This window comes from Sinohyriopsis cumingii, chromosome 1 (assembly GCF_028554795.1).
Source record: "Sinohyriopsis cumingii isolate HCF-2022 chromosome 1, ASM2855479v2, whole genome shotgun sequence".
NCBI lineage: Eukaryota > Metazoa > Mollusca > Bivalvia > Unionida > Unionidae > Sinohyriopsis > Sinohyriopsis cumingii.
Genome location: NC_142961.1, coordinates 7,607,128 through 7,626,018, shown reverse-complemented (window position 1 = coordinate 7,626,018; position 18,891 = coordinate 7,607,128). Strand labels below are relative to the sequence as shown.

At 35.3% G+C, this 18,891-nt stretch overlaps 1 protein-coding gene across 1 annotated transcript in view; it reads left to right on the top strand.

The window, feature by feature from the left end:
* LOC149806377 (tRNA:m(4)X modification enzyme TRM13 homolog) overlaps window positions 1-18,891 on the top strand; it is a 59,835-nt gene that overhangs the window by 22,789 nt on the left and 18,155 nt on the right. Inside the window, exons 7-9 of the mRNA XM_089952350.1 lie at window positions 3,798-3,876; window positions 12,509-12,597; window positions 15,884-15,971. Of these exons, the coding sequence (XP_089808476.1) occupies window positions 3,798-3,876; window positions 12,509-12,597; window positions 15,884-15,971 (256 nt within the window). The remainder of the gene's footprint in view (window positions 1-3,797; window positions 3,877-12,508; window positions 12,598-15,883; window positions 15,972-18,891) is intronic.

Below are 18,891 nucleotides of genomic sequence, written 5' to 3'. Positions count from 1 at the left end.
TACAAAATGATAACTATCCTATACAAATTACTTTAATATTCAGCAGGCATGAATAATTATTGTTCATTTTCCTTATTATTCTTTAAATTGAGAATTCTTTATCATTCTTTAAATTCAGGATTCATCTGTGACTGATACTGCAGGTAGAAGCAATTATTTTTGTTATTTAAAAAGAAAATCCTATTGACAACACCGACTGTCCTTCTACAGACAGCAGTGTGATGTGGTTCATAATGTCTCCCATCAACTCGTGCTAATTATCTTATTCTAACTGCATATTTAGCATTTTTCAAGTGTGTTCCCGATACATAATGAAGTACTTGACTCATCATTTAATACCCATTTTGTTTACGATAAATTACTCTGTTGATTCATATCCTGTCTACTTGAGTCTAATTTGAATCCACACTTCCATTGTGTCATGCAGAGAAATATGTTACACTGATATCAGATTGGTGGTTATTGTTTATTCCAGTCTAGGGTGAAAAAATAACTCTCAATCAGAACTTAATGAAGTTTATTCCATTCATGACACATGGGAAGTACTGGCAAAGCAACAACAAAATTGGTTGTTAAATGATATGTAATGTACAGAATTGGTGAGGTGAAGATTTCAAACTCCACAAGTTTGTCACCCCTTGCATACATTGAATTTTTGCTTTCTTTTTATAAAAGGGCATTTTGTGTTGTCAACAGTTTTCCTTTTGTAGAACAAAAACAAGTGCCTTTGGCTGCAGCAGTTGTTTTGCATTAGCCTGAAGTACAGTGTGATAGATTTTGTTGGTATGCATCCCCAATCCTACACCTGGACTTGTTGTAGATAAGATTTTCCTTGCACGAGAAAACTGCACTAAAGGCAAAGGTAATGTCTTCCAAGTTTAAATGAAGTAATGAAATGTTTTCAAAGCATTCATGCTGTGTAAACAAAGGCCAAGATAAATCATGCATCTGATCAAATGGTGCAACCTGAAATGGCCTAAATGGTTGAATTGAAATTGCTAACAACTGTAAGCTAGTCCATCTGAAAGTATTTTTGTTATCTTGTCATGCAGGGTTCGAAACTAACGTCCATCCATTGGTCTGGCTAATACAGAACTGCCAACTCTGATGGTTTTGCCGGAAAATTTGTTAATCCATGTTTGATTTGGATCTGGGTTTCAAAGTAGAAGCAGTGAAATTGTTTAGGGAACCAGACTAACTTTACAGCAACACATCAGACACTTTAAACTGCACATATTTGTTCATGCGAAGCATCTGTATAATCAAACTGTTGATCATAGAATTTTTTTTAATGGCATCCAGCAAGAGATGCATGTTTAAGAAGAAAGGGAAAATAAAGGGTTAATAATCAACACAGAAAAATAAAAAGTCATATTCAGATTCTTGTGAATAAAAGCTGGAAGGGATGCAATTATGTTTATTGGACATCATGTGCCAATTTGAGTATTACTCATGGCAGGAAATATGATTGCCATCGTCATGTGAAATGGAAAAAGAATTTCCAAGAATTACGTCAAGTTGAGGGACAGCAACAAGCCATTGAGCTGCATAGGGTTTGGAACTAAAATTTGTGCAACTGTACTAGTGGTAGATAAAGTATACGCGTACTTTACAAACTTATCAGTTGAACATAATGTTTATCGTCGCTGCACGTTATGAATACCAAACTTTGAATTACATTTTCCAGCTTTACAATAGCAGTTTATGATATTTTGTTACACCTTACTGAAAACTGGTAAAACTTACAGAAATAAAATCAACTGCCTTACTGTGATGGCCTCGTCTGGGTTGGTAGTTTTGCTAATAGTTTTCCTCATGGACTAATAAATATGTTCCAATACAAGTCCGCCTGACTAATAAAAAATGAATGCGTGGAATTATTTTAAAATTTGCTTTTCTCTTATTTTTTTAATGAATTCCATTACAGAAATGCAGACAAATAACTTGCTATTTTTAGTTACTGAATTTGTTGTAACTCCCGTATGTAAATCCAAATCACCTAGGAGCTTTATATTAAGCATTACAAATGGTGTGCAATGCATTATTGTCACACTGATCAGGATCATGGTTAAACAAAGAAAGCAAAGAGAACAATGTGGCGATTTAAAGAAGGTGTGGAAAATCAGATTCATAAAACATTACAAATCTATTTTTAGGTTTTGCAAAGTAATAAAAGAAATATACAGTGTACCTTAGACTATAAATTAAATGGAATAAAAAGGTTAAGCCTGGAAAAAAATGGCCTGTGACAGTGTACAGCATGGTGAGCTCGTATCAATTCAAATCATGTCATAACTAGATACATTTTTTTTCAAGACTACAAATTCTGCTTGAAAGAAAAGTTTTAAAAACAATTAGACCATTTCGAAAAGCTATTTCATTTTTAAAATGAAGTACAAAAAAATCTTAGAACATTTGATCAAATGTGAGTAGCAATGTTAGTTTTGTTCATGACAGGTAACCTCATGCAAGCTGACTTTGGCATTCCTTGACTTCTATTACTCTTCATCCAGCTAATTGTGCTTGGATATACTTTGGTAAGGACAAAGGCATTACAGTAAATATAGTATGACGAATACAATTAGACTTTAATTGGCACAACAATGTCAGTATGGGCTGCCAACCATGTGAGATATTCTTGAAAATATGGCTGCAAGTTCTGGGGTTGATGGACCGCATCATTGCAACATAGGACTTCAACCCAAGCCTATCATAAATGTTGTTGTTGTTGTTGTAGGGTTTAACGCCATTTTTCATCACAAGATAGGCTATTCATGACGGCCAGTATAAATGGTGGAGGAAGAACACACGAAAACCCTGGACAGAACCACCGACCCATGGTCTCACATATCCACATTGGCTGAACCCAAGGCTCGAACCCACGCAGATATAGGTGAGATGGCAATGATCCATAATGGTGAGTGCTTTAGACCATTTGGCCACTCAGGGCCCCCTATCATAAATATAAATGTTGACATCTAACATTGTAGGACTATAATACTGCTTTAAAAAATGCAGCTGGTAGTCCCATGGACTTTAAAACCTTACAGTTAATTAGTCTAAAATGAAATGGGGTTGCATACATGCAGTCTACATGTCTAACTTTTGCTGAATGATCCTGAGCTGGAATTCTGCGATGATCATGGTCAGGTGCTCAGAGTGCTGTATTGCATTACTCTCATATTCTTTTTAAAGTTTATAAAGCGGTGTCGATTTGTCACTTTTTCTGATCTAACATGTTAAAAAGATTCATGTGCTCTAACATTTTCCATCATATAACATCCACAGCTCACACTGTAAAGCATTTCACTTAACTAAGTGACTTGCTCTTTAATAAAATAAGTCTGTTAGGCAAAGTTCACTTTTGAAGAAACCCATCTGTTTTCTTGGAAATGTGTCATATACAGTTGCTATAAATAGCAAACAAGGAAAGTACTCTTAATGCTTTTCTTATGCAGCAGTCACCTTTTAAGAATATTTTCAAATTTATATGAATGGAATTAAAGAGATGAAAATAAAATGACCAAAACAAATTTTTATTGCTTTATTTTTCTTTTATTTTTTAATGTAGCAAAAAAGCTTAATCCATATGCAGTCTCATGGAAGACATAATTTTGTGAAAAAAGCATGGTGCTTATGCCAAAAGCTTAATGGTTTGCATGTATGGGGTAGTCTCAGGTATGCAGACTGCCAATTTGTTCATCCATACATACTCAGTCTACCATGACTTATTCTGTTGAATTGCTAAAAAAATATATTTATTTTTTGATTTTTTGGATGATTCATTATTTTTTCAGGCTTCCCTCATTGGTCACATGGAGAAGGCACATCTCTTGAGAGATGACATTTGTTATGTGGAAATGGGGGCTGGGAAAGGTAAGAATTTGTAATCTCTTTCAGTCTGGTGGTTTCATCATAATATAAAATATTAACATTGACAGAAATATGTATCATAGTAGTAACCAGAAAAAGGTTATAATTTTCCCCAAATTGTTAAAGTAATTTTATTGTCATGGTATGTAATCATTTTGTTTGTCTGGCTATTGTTTTAATTCAACATCATGAATAAAATCAATTTATTGAAAATCAGTCAGAATGAAACCATTATATCTGGCGTTTTTTTCTTCTTAAATGACAGAGGGTTATGTTAAGGGAGAAGGATATGCATAAATTAACAGTTTGTGGCAGGTTTTGCAACAACAATAAAACAAATGAAACTACATTTCATCTTAGAAATAATGACTGAAATACCAATAAGTTGAATATTTGCTTGTTTAAAATCTGTTTTGTACAGTTCAGTTTACAATAAACTGATCCATGTTGATTGTGGTTGAAAAGAAGGATGTCATTTTGACAGAACAAGCTCTCTTTGCAGTTTATTAGGAGTAGAAGAAACAACACAGAACCTAATCTGTTGACACATTTGTGACAGCAGACCAGGATCTATATTGTTTTCCAGTTATAAGCAAGTATACAAGGTACATTTCAGCATATTAATGTTTCTGTAGGCTAATTTCAATGACCAATGAATTTTGTCATTTAATATCTCTGTTGAAAGAGTTAGAAAAATCTGGCTGTGAGGAATATGTAAAATGGTGTAAAAACATCTCATCCAGGGCAAAATCTAATTATGATGATCTTTATAACCGTCATGCCTAAAGCGAAAAAACTAGTTGGTTTAATGTGCATTCTACAGTACCATCTTTAATTTATTTCAGTATGAATAATTTCTGGGTGTAAATAATTTCATTTAAATGAGGTGATTATCATTAGAGCATATATGGTCATACCTGAGGGAAAAAAAGAGCCATGTATATATTGGTGACAATGGCTTCGCACACCATTCTGTATCCATGGCAGCCACTGATACTGGTGCCTGGAAAGTGCAGTGGTTTTGCACTCACTTTTGGACCTGTGTAGTCTAGTACTGGAACAACTTTTCAGTTAGTTGACCATGAATAAGAAGTTGACAATGAAATTAACAGTTGGCTGCTCTGACCTTTGCTCACTCCATCAACTTTGATTTTTTTTTTTATAGTCACAATACATGCATAAACACAGACACACATTTATTAAATCAGTCTCACAAATTAATTGACTATATTGTTTATTAAAAAAGGTTTAGACAACAATGCACAGAATTATCTTACTGCAAGGTCTATTCTGAGATATGTGATGACATGATTCATGCCAATTTTAAACAATTGTGCTTCGGATGAATTGAACATGCAAAACTCAGTGAACCCTATTTTGTCATTAAATCCCTGTTGTATTCAGAAAATTCCCCCTTTTTCTAGGTAGGGTGGGGGATGGGTTGGGTTGGGGAATTCACCCTAGAATAGACCCTGTACTGTTTATACATGTTGATTTATACGATTAAGCAAATACACTAGGAAAGTTGACTACTTGAAAAGTAAAAATGATGACCAAACAGGAATGTTCTATCTGCCTTTCATGCTGAAGAAAATGTATTCTTGCTTCACAAATAAATGCATGTATTGAGAATATCGTATACTTTAATATTTTACTCACAAGTTGTATAAAACATTGCGGATAGATAAGTTTAAAACTTTAGTGCATTTACACTTCTAAACTTATTTATTGACCCATCTTTTAGTATTTATAAACTATAAGACTAGCCTTTTACAATAACATTAGAGGTCCTCCAAGTTTGAGAAATGCAGTCTTTTATGTGAGATGTCTGATATTTCTCCTTCAAATACTTTTCCTGATAACATTAGGGAAAAAAAGCATGCTACCTACAAATTCAGCCCTGCCCAGAAGACCAATTTGATGGGCACTAACTCTTGTCCATTACCTCCCCTTGCTGTTGCTGTGTGTCACTAGTTTTAAGCTACAGTAAAGGCATCACTGTACTGTAGACTTCCCCAAAATAGTGTGTTACCTTCATTTTTTCAACCATGCCATCTGTTACCATGCTGATATTTTTTTTATACAGGTGATATACATTATGTTTTTTATTTTAACCAGTTTGTATGACAGTTTGTCACATTCATGGACTTCATTTATCCTGACCTTATGCTCCAACATGTTGTTGCCGATGTGTGTCGTTGTTCACGCTTTCACCTCAGTGCATGTTTTTGCTCAGTTACTAATGGTCTAGTTAATACAACTTGTTAACACTTTTGAGTTTTAGATTTTTTTTGTTTTTGTCATTTAAGTTAAACAATGATGATGAAACATCCAAATGTAAAAAGTTGAAGGACAGTGAGGGCACTTGGCATATGCCTTGCCAGCACAGAGATGTACATTGACTGGGACATGCAGTGTATGCATAATTTAGTCAACTGTTCTATGTTAAGAAGAAAAAAGAGTGAAATGTTACACTGAGCTGTTGGATGTTTTGAGCATTCACTCCAAAATGGAATTAACTGCAAGCTTAGTGGAGGACATTGTTGGGTGCCCCCATCCTCTGCCACCACCACCACTGAAAATGAGATATATGCCATCTGTTACGACTACATCAGTTGAATTGGAGGAATAAGTTATTTTAGTTTTGCTGTCCTGACAGTTTTCTATGCTGTTGTTAGAGCTGAGGCAGGAGGTGACAACACAGTTCTTAAGTTCAGGGCAGTTTTTGCCTGAATATCTGTCTCACACCTCAAAAGATAATTTTGACCATATGGGGAAGTGTCCTACCATTTTTAGGCAACCCAGTGGGCCCAAATTTTCCTGCATGTCCAAGCATGGCGTTCAGGTCTGTACATCTGGGTGCATAGGTTTTTTACTGGATCATAATAATCCATTATATCATACCACCATACTGTATGATGACATCCTGGCTGCTGACCAGCTTGTCCAGCCATCCAGTCCTCATGCTCAGTGACTATAGATTCTTCATTTTGGCAAAGTATTGGTGCCAGCTTACTACCCTCCACAAACTTGACGTTGATGAGTCAACCATCCATACCTGTACAACAAATTGGTCCTACTATTCTGGTTAGCCATGTTTTCATGGAATACCCATTGGGACAATGGAAATGTCATGGAATACCCATTGGGACAATGGAAATGTCATGGAATACCCATTGGGACAATGGAAATGTCTCTTCCATGCTGTAGGGCCGGTTTTACACAGACATGGAAGTAGTAGATCTGGACCAGGATATCCCACAAAGTGAGTGCAAGGATAAACTAAAGATCTGCCATACTCTGATACTACAATGGAAAGGACTGAGCTCAGTTTTAAGCCTGCAGTGCAAGAATTTTTCTGGGTGTTGCTAGCTGAGGAGGAGAGTCCCTCTTTCCAGCTTCTTCCACAGTTGTAAAATATTAAATAAATTGCAGACCGTCTGTCCAGCAAGATATGTGATCTGAGCAATCTAAGGTTTCTTCTCAGAAAACAACTTTTTTATCTCACTGGTACAAAACTAACTTGGATGCCTTTCAGAATGAGTTTCCAGCCTTAGTCGAAATGAGTTTATGGCCTTGGTAAAAAATATTACATTAGTAAATGACTGCTCCTATTTTCTGTAAATTTGACCCGATAAATTATTGCTTCACAGAAGCTGGTTATGTAATTTTAGAGCTACATCAGCCCAAAAATCAGGTAAGAATCGTACATAGGAGCCAATGGCCAAAATTGTGGAAACCAACAACAGAGCAGCACAGCATTCCACGGTGAATGCTTTGACTGACTCTGCTAACTTTGACTTTGTGTGATGAGATGCATGTGTTTATTCAGTATCACTTACATGTAAGTCGCATCATGCCCAGACCATGAGGACAACACATTTTTGGTTATCATTACTCATTGGAAGTCAGATTTAGGAAGTGAGAAGACATGCAGCTCAGGAACTGCACTCCCAATGTGTCATCATCATTCATATAAGCCTAACCAAGCTCACCTTTAAAGAAGAGATGAGACAAAGAGATAAGGGATTGTTTATTACCCAGTAAAATATCAGGAGGCAAAAATCTATTCAGTTTACAGAAAATCGTATAGAGGGTGCAAGAAACAGGGTTTCTCATTCATTAAGCTTTCTAAACTCCTGCTGTTGACTTGCCATCCTGACTGACTGCAAACTGTCCACTGGTAAAAAAACATACTTCTTATTATCATTGGATGGCTTAATTTCTGCAGAATGAGTTGGCGATCCAAATTATTTTGGTGGGGCTTCAAATTACATTTATCCAACCACTTCCTCTTTTGTCATCTCTGCTCGTAACTGACACTATCAGAAGGATGAAATATATGCAGAAGATCTGGTCATTAATTGACAGATGAGTGGTGGAGCATGTTTGAAAATGCAGTTTCTGGGTTTTTTTATTTAAGACTTTTCCATTTGCAAAAGGCCAACAGTAGGCTCAGGCTGATAATCAACTTAAACTGCCTCAACTTGTTCATAGTTTTGCTGCAATTTAAGATGGAGATGGCATGATTGATCCAGCTATCCATCAGAACGTTTTTGTTCATCTTGATCAGACCCATGCATAATTTCCACCCAGTGTCATGGAAATTCTGTTGACTTTTTAGAGAATATTTACCAATTTCAAGCTCTCTTCCATTTAGTCTAATCATTAGTCCATTTTTTTTTTCCATGATTATGAACTGCATCATTATGAACTGTATCCTCACCCTGCCCTTCCATCTGAGCACATCCACAGCAGTGGCTGCATATTTAGAGGACGTCCTCCAAACACATATGGTAAGTTCTATTCTTATCAGCAACAAGGACAAACTCCTATAAGTTTTGAGTCCCCTCAGTATTTTAGTGAACTGGGAAAAGTCCAACCTCCATCTATCCCAGTGTTTTGTCCATCATGGGCATTGGTTTTATCATCAGTCTCGATCTCATTACATGGTATGGATCATCAGACTTGTAGAGACCATTTCCAACAGCAAGTGGATTACAGCAGCCAATCTGATTCAGCTGGGCCATCCTTCATGCATCCCTTACAGATGACCTTGCTGGCAAAATGGTGCCCCTTTTCTGGTCCACTTGATCAAAAGGTCAGGACAGTGAACAAGGTAATATCATTCTTGCACTGCCATGGTTTGCTCACAGAAGGTATTCTCTGGGAATGCCCCAACCAAAGGTTATTGCATGTATGGATGTCAGTATGTTCGGTAGGGGAGCCCACATATTACTGGGCTTTGAAAGCAGCAATTGTGGGCGCAAGCCTTCTGGAAACGAAGGCTGCAATCAGTGCCTATCATTTCTGGAAGGACCATCTTTGCCTGAAAATAGTATTAATCATGTTTGACAACTCGGTGGTGGTTGCCTAACTTCTCAGACAAAGAATCCAAATCACCAGACTTGTGATTTCTGGATTAGCAGTTTCTGCATTGGTGCTTCCTAGTTAGTATCAGTGTGCAAATCAGACACTCCTGGCAGAAATTGGATGGCACTATCTGAGCCAACTCTGTCAAGAAGAGTCATGTTATTCTTACTGAATGGTCGATTCATCAGTTGGTTTTTCATATCACTTGCATGCTTTGTGGGGCATTGGATGATCAGTCTTGTTGCAACATGTTGGAATCACAGACTGCCCACCTTCATAACTCCAGTTCTGTACTTAGAAGCAAGTTATGGGAACATTTTCAATTAGTTGGAAGGGGTTGTGCACCTTTGCCTACTCACCCCATGTCTTGTTATCAAAAATAATTACTTGGATGAGACATGTTCTGGGTCAGTGATTGGCTTAATTCAATGATAGATCAGCCCAGGAAAATGACAGTCAAGCCGAGTCTTCTCCGACACTGTCTGAACCAACTTCTCTTTCACATCATTCTCTTGTCAGGGGAGCCCTTACAAAGGAAAGAATTTAAACCTTTGATTATGTTGAGAGAATCTTACAAGCAAGAAGGCCATCCACTTTCGATGATTATGAGGAAATCCAGCCTTTCTTCTGGGGAATGATGCCCATGGTATATGTAGGATGCTTAGTATTCACTCTGTATATTACCTATTTTCCAAGCATTACTGTGATCATTATACATGTATTTGGGGGAGAAAGCAAAATATTACGTTACATTATGTTTATCAAAAAGTACTTACCTGATCACACTGCTTTAATTCTTGCCCAACCTCTCCACCATGAGTGCATTCTTGTTGCTATATCATACAGCCTAAAACATGGGACACCTGGTGGTGGTGAGGGGAGGTAATGGGCAAGAGTTACTGGCCATCATCTAAGATGTTAATTTTTTTGGCTAGGGCAGGATTTGGGAGGGAGCACGCTTATTTTCCTAATATTAATATGATCAGGTAAGTATTTTTGGAGAAACGTAATTTTATCAAATATTTGCTATCTGTGCAAAAAAAATGTTCATAACATGTTCCAAGAATAGCCACAACACTTGGCATTAGCAGTTGAATTAGAAACATGGGTCATCTCAGGCTGTAAAAGTAGATAAAGGAGCAGACCAAGAGTGTAAGCTGAACAGGACAGTGTTGTGCATCTTGAAGTTAAGTCACTTTTTAAAATTTATTTACATTACTGCAGATAAGCTCAAGACATAGAAAGTATGACATATGACAATGCATGCAACCTTGAACCACCAGTTATCTCTGACAGGAAAGTTTTACAATATCCTGTTCTTGAGCACCTATTAGTAATCTAGCCTTTAGTGTCATCATGTTTTTCAAATACACTTCAATAATTTTATTTTGACAGTGAAGATATGCTGTGCCTTCATTGTCTTGTCATCATAATTGCTTAGTGCTAAGTGAGAACATTGACATTTGAGAGATGGTGCTTCGACTGATTATTTCTTTGTTTAGTAGAAGAATGACTCTAAGAGTGACTAGTTCACTATCATATATCAGTAGTTATTTCAGCACAGGTTTGGTCCTGGGTTCAATCCCTGACTGCAGCACTTATTTAAGTGCATGGGAATCTATCCAAATTTGATAGTTTATGTCCTGATTCCCCCATATATGAACTGTAGAAAGTACATTATATAAGTTTGCTCAATTTCGTGCAATCAGCCTAAAAGAAGTTAAATGTAAACTTAATTGCATAATTGCTGTGTGCTGTTATTCTAATGTAATGAAAGTTTATGAAGTTGATGGCTGTTGTAAAGCTAGATCTAGATAGAATAGATTTAGTTATTGCCCAAGCAGACATTTATGCATTTTCACTTGGTCCAAAAAAGGGTCTTCGAGACTTCCTGACAATGGGATATATCATACCAAAAATAGGCTATCACATATAAGAAGTGTTTCAGCCATACATTTCATACATTGGGATATATCATACCAAAAATAGGCTGTCACATATAAGAAGTGTTTCAGCCATACATTTCATACAGTGAGAAAGCTCTTTTGTTGTGACTTTATAGTGTTTATAAAGAGGCTAAATTTGCAATTCAAGAAGGCAAATGCTTGGGGCAGGGCACACATGTATTTTTTTTTTTTAAATGGAACACTTCATAAGCATGTTTTTAAATTTTTATGCAAACTGTGTTGCACAGTGCTTTGTACAGTGTCATTTTCTGTCTGTTTATCTTTCTTGGTTTCTCAAAGTTCAGATCAAGCACCTTAATTTAATTTTGTAGAAGGCTTACACTTGGGAGAGGGAAGAAGATGCCTATCAGTTTTGGAGGTCAAAAGGTCAAGTCACTATGACTGAAAGAAGATTTTGTTTTCTTCATAAAATAAGTTTAGCTCATGATGAAGACCTAAATCAGATTGTTTTTTTTCATTATCTTTTTGTCACTAAAATTCACAAGTGACTTCCTTTTTGGGCAAGGAAGGAACATATTGCTTGGAGTGTTACAAGTTCATGGTCAGGTTACTTAGAAATTGGCCAATGCTGTCTAGAGACATCTGTCCCCATTCAGATTGTTGAATATGGGATGGGCATATCATTCACCATTCATAATACTCTATGTTGAATATGGGATGGGCATATCATTCACCATTCTTAGTACTCTAGTTTTAACTTGTGTATGTAGTTACAATAGCAGCTTGTTGAGTCTGCATGATATATCATTGGGTGTGTTTGTGTGTGATTTAGATTTTTAATGTAGCTTTAACAATTTTTCAGTCATATCACAGCAATGCCTGCAGTGTGGCAGTTTATAGTGATGCATAGCACTGGGGCATTGTGCCTCAGACATGTAGCATCATGTCCCACCTAGTCACATTATCCTTACACCAGGCCAACCAGTCCTAACACTAACCTTTCAATGCTGAGTGTCAAGCGAGGCAGCTGATTGTACCATTTTTATAGGTCTTTGGTTTGACTCAGCCAGGCTTCAAACCTGCAACCTCCTGTATCAGAGGCGGATGCTCTAACCACATAGACCACAGGAGCAGTCCATTATTGGTTGACAGCCCATTGATATGCATAATTTTGCATGTTAAAAAACGTTATCTCATTGATTTGATGTGAGAAGGATTAGTTTAATTCAACTTGTTTTGGGTTTTGAGTGCCTTATAATAAATTGTTTTCATTGATGATGTTTTGTTGTAGTCACAATGACTAATTGACTAGATTAGAACAGATTTTACTTCAGTATGATGTCTTTGCCTTGCAGGTCAGCTTACCCACTGGCTGTATTCAGCAGTGTCTGGTCACCAGAATATCCGTTTTGTCTTAGTAGACAGAAGTACTGTCAGATACAAGGTAGGGTAAACTTGCATAATGACTGTTAGTATGTGACATTTGCATTTTCATTTCTGATCTTAATTATCAGATTCTAGCTTAGTATATCTTGTGACTTGATCATGTAAAATGACTACAGCTCTGTGTTTAAATTAATTTGTTTGAAATATTTAAATAATGCAATGTGCCACTTTAGCAGTTTGTTTTGCATATATTATTGATTTTGTGAATAATAAACAGTCACTTAATCTCATTTATTTAATAAGCATGGAGTTGAAATGTATGTAATACCTGTTTGAAACAGTTACCTGTGAGAAGTGTTAAAATGGCCTCCTAAGACAGGTGATTGCTTAATAGAGCTCAGTTTCTAATACAATTTGTTTCAAGGTATCCGTAAAAGAAAGTGGCTGTTTATAAAAGTTAGTTTTTATTATAGGAAAATTTGTTGCCATAAATATGCCTTAAAAAGAAAGAAAAAACCCATGAAATTAGTGGCTGTAGAGCCTGCATCATTTGCCAGCAACTTTTACCAAGAAATGTCTATTATGCTACAAACAATATCCTACTACCAAAATTCAAAAGATATTGGGTTATATGACATTTATTTTATTATTTTGAGTGTTGTTTAATTTTTTGTTCATTCTGAGTGTATATAGCATGTTTCATATTAGATTTTGTAATATCTATTTCTTTTGTTTTAATCAATACTTAGACCTTTTATGCATCAGGAGAAAGACGTGGTTTAAGAAATTTTCACAATTAGTTAATTTTCATTTTAACACTGTCTTCTTGGAGGTGAAATTTTAGTAATGGCTATGCATAATTGTGGTGTTTCACAGGGGTCTGTTCTTGGACCTGTTCTCTTCATTCTATACACTCAGCCACTCTCAGGTATCATAGATCATCATCTAGTGTCTCATCAGTTGTATACTGATGACATGCAAATATACAAATCTAGCCACCCAACTGAAGCTGATGCTACCATCCAAGAAGTAGAGAGGTACATTTCTGATGTGAAATCATGGATGACATGTAACAAGCTGCAGATGAATGATGATAAAACTGAGGCCATTCTGATTACATCATTTATTGTTTCATTTATTAATGTTTTTTCTCTTTCATAAAAGCTTCAGCAACACGGGGGCAATAAGTTTAAAAAAAGAAACAAAAAATCCACGAAGAGCTGAACTTTGTCTGTCTGTTTGTCTGTCTCTCTCATATATTGGACCATATTTTATTTTGATCATGAGGTGCAAAAAGAAAAATGTGATGGAATACATATGCATCCTTCTCTCTGTATCTCTCTTCCCCCCACTCCTACCCCCAGAAAATGTATTTTAGAATTAATGATGCAGTTTCCATATTGCTGCTAATCTGAAATAGCATACAGTGATGCTTTTAATATTTATAAAACTGGAAGTTATTATAATTTAAATCTACACAGCATCACGAGTTTTATCCTATCTGTAACTCAATAAATTTTCAGATCAGCATCATTATATGTAGTTAAAAGTACATAATACATCTAAGATACTTGTGAAACAAATTAGTTACTTTTCGTTTACTGCGTTACAGGTAGGGTAAAATTTGCGATGCTGTGTGGAACGAAGTGAAAAACCCAATCCGAGGTGTTGATCTGGCCTTATCTTATACTTAGAGTCAATTTATATAAGGATGGAGGATGGAAAGTTTGCCAAATTTGCTGATTTGACTTATACTCTGCATCGACTTATAGGCCGGCAAATATGGTACTTGCAACATTCTGTATGCATGTTGTATGAAGTGTTACCTTAGGCCTGGTTACACTAAATATTTGAAGTTTTCTTTCTTAAATTTAGATTTATAAATATCATTCTTACTGCTTGCTTTGGAATTAAGAATTTTCCTCAGATGATTAATCAAGCATTAAATCAGTCATAGTTACCAGCATTTTCGTGAAAATAATTATGTTTTAATTGAGGACAGTAGTGAGGCTTTCTCCAGTTTGGGGAATTCCTCAACTTTTTACTCAGGAATAAAAGCACTCCCTGATGTGCAGTTTTAAAACGAAAGAGTTAATTTCACTTAAATTTTCTGTATAAAGAAAAATAAGTTATCGAGTATCATCGAATTTGCCTACCCAGTGCAATCCTGACTCATAACCATGTTTTCATCTGTGCAATTATGTTATAAAGTGTAAGTTCAAAAACCACCCATTGCACATGGTTGATTTTTCTCTGTCTGCCATATTGGAAACTTTACTTCCTTTTTGATTTGTAATTAGCTTTTGTTTTGTTGTTGTTGTTGTTGTTGTTCTAGGGTTTAACGCCATTTTTCAGCACAAGATAGGCCATATATGGCAGCCAGTATAACTGGTGGAGGAAGAACCCTGGAAAACCCAGGAAAGAACCACCGACCCACGAAAAGCTACTGGCAGGCTTTCCCACGTACCCACGCTAGCCGTGCCTTGGACTCGAACATACGCAGACAGAGGTGAGATGGCAGTGATCCGGAACGGTGAGCGCTTTAGACGACTCGGCCACTCGGGGCCCCCTTTTGTTTTGTAAACCACTTTCTGATTGGCATTTACAGGAAGCATGTCAGTTTTTCTGCTTCATATCTGTATCAAACCAACACCAGTGATCAGTTTGGTCCTTGCTTGCTGAAGGTAGGTCTCAATTCACCAGAGCAACCTTGGCCTTGGGTATAGGATAATTATGTCCTACTGTCCCTAGTTCTAGACTCTAACACCAAAAATAGGGTGCGGCTTGAATTTTCTTCCATTGGAATTATTACATCACTAATTTTTTGGGTGGTAATTAACCTTTTTCCCTGTGTAGGAAGTTTTCAGGTTTGAGATAGCATAAGGGGATGGTGTTTTCAATATATTCTCAATGAGACAAGATACAGAATTTATTTCTCATTTTGTGATATTATTTATGCCCAGAGTTAGTTTGCAATTTTAATGTTATGGTATAGTGCTTAAAATAAAGTTCGTATGTTTGGTATCTGCAGTTAACACCCTCATAATAAACAGTTAAAATATCCCTGTTGTCTGTGTTTGACCCCACAGTTTGGAGTGGACCATCTCTATCCAGATCTAAACTGAAATTGAACATGTGCCTTAACAAGAGCCAAAATAAATTTATCCTGTTACAACTGTATATACCATGACACAAAAATCCCAGAATTGTCAGAAATATCATAAGCAAATACAGGATCTTCATTTATGGAAAAAAATCTGATAATTTTAGTAAAACTGGGGCCAGGATTTACATTAAATGAGAAATGCTAAAATGTGGAATGCTTGATTTGTTTTCTGTTTCAGTATGACAATCTGCATAAAGAAGCTACCACCAGTGATGGAGGGTCTGCAATGGAACGAATAAGGATAGATATTGAGAATCTAAATCTGGGTACTTTTTTATGGTTTTATTTTAATGACTGACATGCCATTTATTCTTACGTGTACACTCTAAATTGCAGTCAATATTCTTAAGTGTACACTCTAAATTGCAGTCAATATTTTTATGTGTACACTCTAAATTGCAGTCAATATTCTTAAGTGTATACTCTGAATTGCAGTCAATATTCTTATGTGTACACTCTAAATTGCAGTCAATATTCTAAGTGTACACTAAATTGCAGTCAATATTCTTAAGTGTTCACTCTAAATTGTAGTCAGTATTCTTAAGTGTACACTCTAAATTGCAGTCAATATTCTTAAGTGTACACTCTAAATTGCAGTCAGTATTCTTATGTGTACACTCTAAATTGCAGTCAATATTCTAAGTGTACACTAAATTGCAGTCAATATTCTTAAGTGTTCACTCTAAATTGTAGTCAGTATTCTTAAGTGTACACTCTAAATTGCAGTCAATATTCTTAAGTGTACACTCTAAATTGCAGTCAGTATTCTTATGCTTATGTGTACACTCTAAATTGCAGTCAATGTTCTTAAGTGTACACTCTAAATTGCAGTCAGTATTCTTATGTGTACACTCTAAATTGCAGTCAATATTCTTAAGTGTACACTATAAATTGCAGTCAATATTCTTATGTATACACTCTAAATTGTAGTCAATATTCTTAAGTGTACACTCTAAATTGCAGTCAATATTATTATGTGTATACTCTGAATTGCAGTCAATATTCTTAAGTGTACACTAAATTGCAGTCAGTATTCTTAAGTGTACACTCTAAATTACAGTCAATATTATTATGTGTATACTCTGAATTGCAGTCAGTATTCTTAAGTGTACACTAAATTGCAGCCAGTATTCTTAAGTGTACACTAAATTGCAGTCAATATTCTTTGAGCTGCTCATCCGTGCACACATCATGACAGTCAAAAATCATTCACAAATACACTATTTTTGAGATTTCAAAGCCTGTTGTTGATACATTTGAAAGCTGAATATCAGTTTTATGGTGGGTGTAAGTGAAAAATCATTTTGATCCCAGAAAACTATTAGTCTTCTTAAAGTTATGAGCACAATCTTTAATATCTCATTTAACTAGGTGGATGTCAGTTTGACAGACTATAGTCTGCTGAACCATTCAGAATCATACCTTTCAGTCTTGGAAAGTAATTATCTGGTGTACTTTCAGTCAAGCTCAAAATTATTGAAGTCCATTCATACCGTTTAAATTTAAAACTGTACATACCTCTTTGGTGAAAGGTTAACTGTGTAGTAATATTCAGTAGAGATTAAACTGTTTTGTTGATTAAGTCCTTAGCTTTCTCTGCTGTTCGTGTATGCAATTGAAAAGTTTAAAAAATTGTCAAATATGTACATACCTCTGTCCATGCAGAATTTGAAATTTATAAAAATGTCAGTGCATTGTTAAATCCATGCTGTTTTGGGTGATGGAGAAACATAATATACATTACGAGGTGCATTGGCATGATAGAGACATTCAAAAGTATGTACAAGACAAATCACTACATAATTACGTACAATATGCAGAGTAGCTTCTACTATAATGGCTACAATTAAAATAGATTGGAGATGAAACCATAATAACAAAATTCAGTGAATCTTACAAATGTCATATAATTAAAGTCTAGAGTTTTTTAAATCCAATTTTTTTTTATAAGCCAACCCTTTCACAGTAATGCAGTGTGAATAAAATGGCTTTACACTTTCAATTTGTTTGGATGATATTTAAGATATCAACAATTTGATTAACCTTTTACAAATTCTGTAGGTTTTTTCCTCTTCTTCTACTTACTATTATTATTGCAGCTGGAAAAAGGTAATTCCAACAAATAAATAAGAGCAAAATAATGATTAATATATAAAAATTATTATTATTGATGTTATCATTATTAGTATTATTATTATTAGTAGTAGTTATAATATTAGTGGTAGTAGTAGTAATTAAATAATGTTGATTTTAAAATTTTATAAAATTTCTTAATTTAAAATTAAGACAAAAATGTCAGCCATTGTTTTTAAAATATTATTTCTATTTTTACTTTAATAGTTCTTAATTTTTTTATGGCTTTGTTATAACCGAATCATCTGAATATTTTACTTATTACCTGCATTTTGTCCTCTGTAATCATATTAATAACAGTAATGTCTAATACACATATTTTTAAATGTTTGTAAAATATCTTGTTCAGACTGCGTTGTTGTTGAATGCTTGGCATGTAAAAACAAAGTACAAAAACATCTACTCACAGGACATTTCTAAGGTTCAGTGAATTTTGTAACTGGTTTTATCCCTCTTTTTTTCTTCAGTTGTGTAGCTGTTGTAGGAGCAGGTGTGTTGCATGTTGTTTATATACTTGGTTTTTGTTACATATGCCATAATCCATGTCACACAACTGCACCTCATCATGTACAATAGGTTGCATTGTCTTCCAAAAGTAGTGTGGATTTAACATTGCACTTGCAATGGGCTATGACATTTTTTCAGATCACAATGTTTGCATGGATGGTGGAATTTAACATTTGAACTTTTTAAGGCATAAAGGGATTCAAAAATTCTGAGCCAAAGTGTAGGTCATTGTAGTCATGTGGGCATCCGGTATTGATCTTCAACAAAATATGGTTGTTTTGAAAAATCTAATACTAACATAATTTTTCCAAAGTCTGTTCATTTCTGATTGTAGAATTATCTGCATATTATCATCACAAAAACTTCCAGATGTAAATTATCAATAGTTGTTGACTTTTTCAATGGCATACTGGCGCTAAATCAATTGTAGAAAAGCAGACACTGGGGTCTAATCATTAAGTGCAATTTCAAATTACTTTTTTCAACACATCTTGCTTTCATTATGACTTAGAACATGACAGTCAATCCAGTTTACACTGGATCACA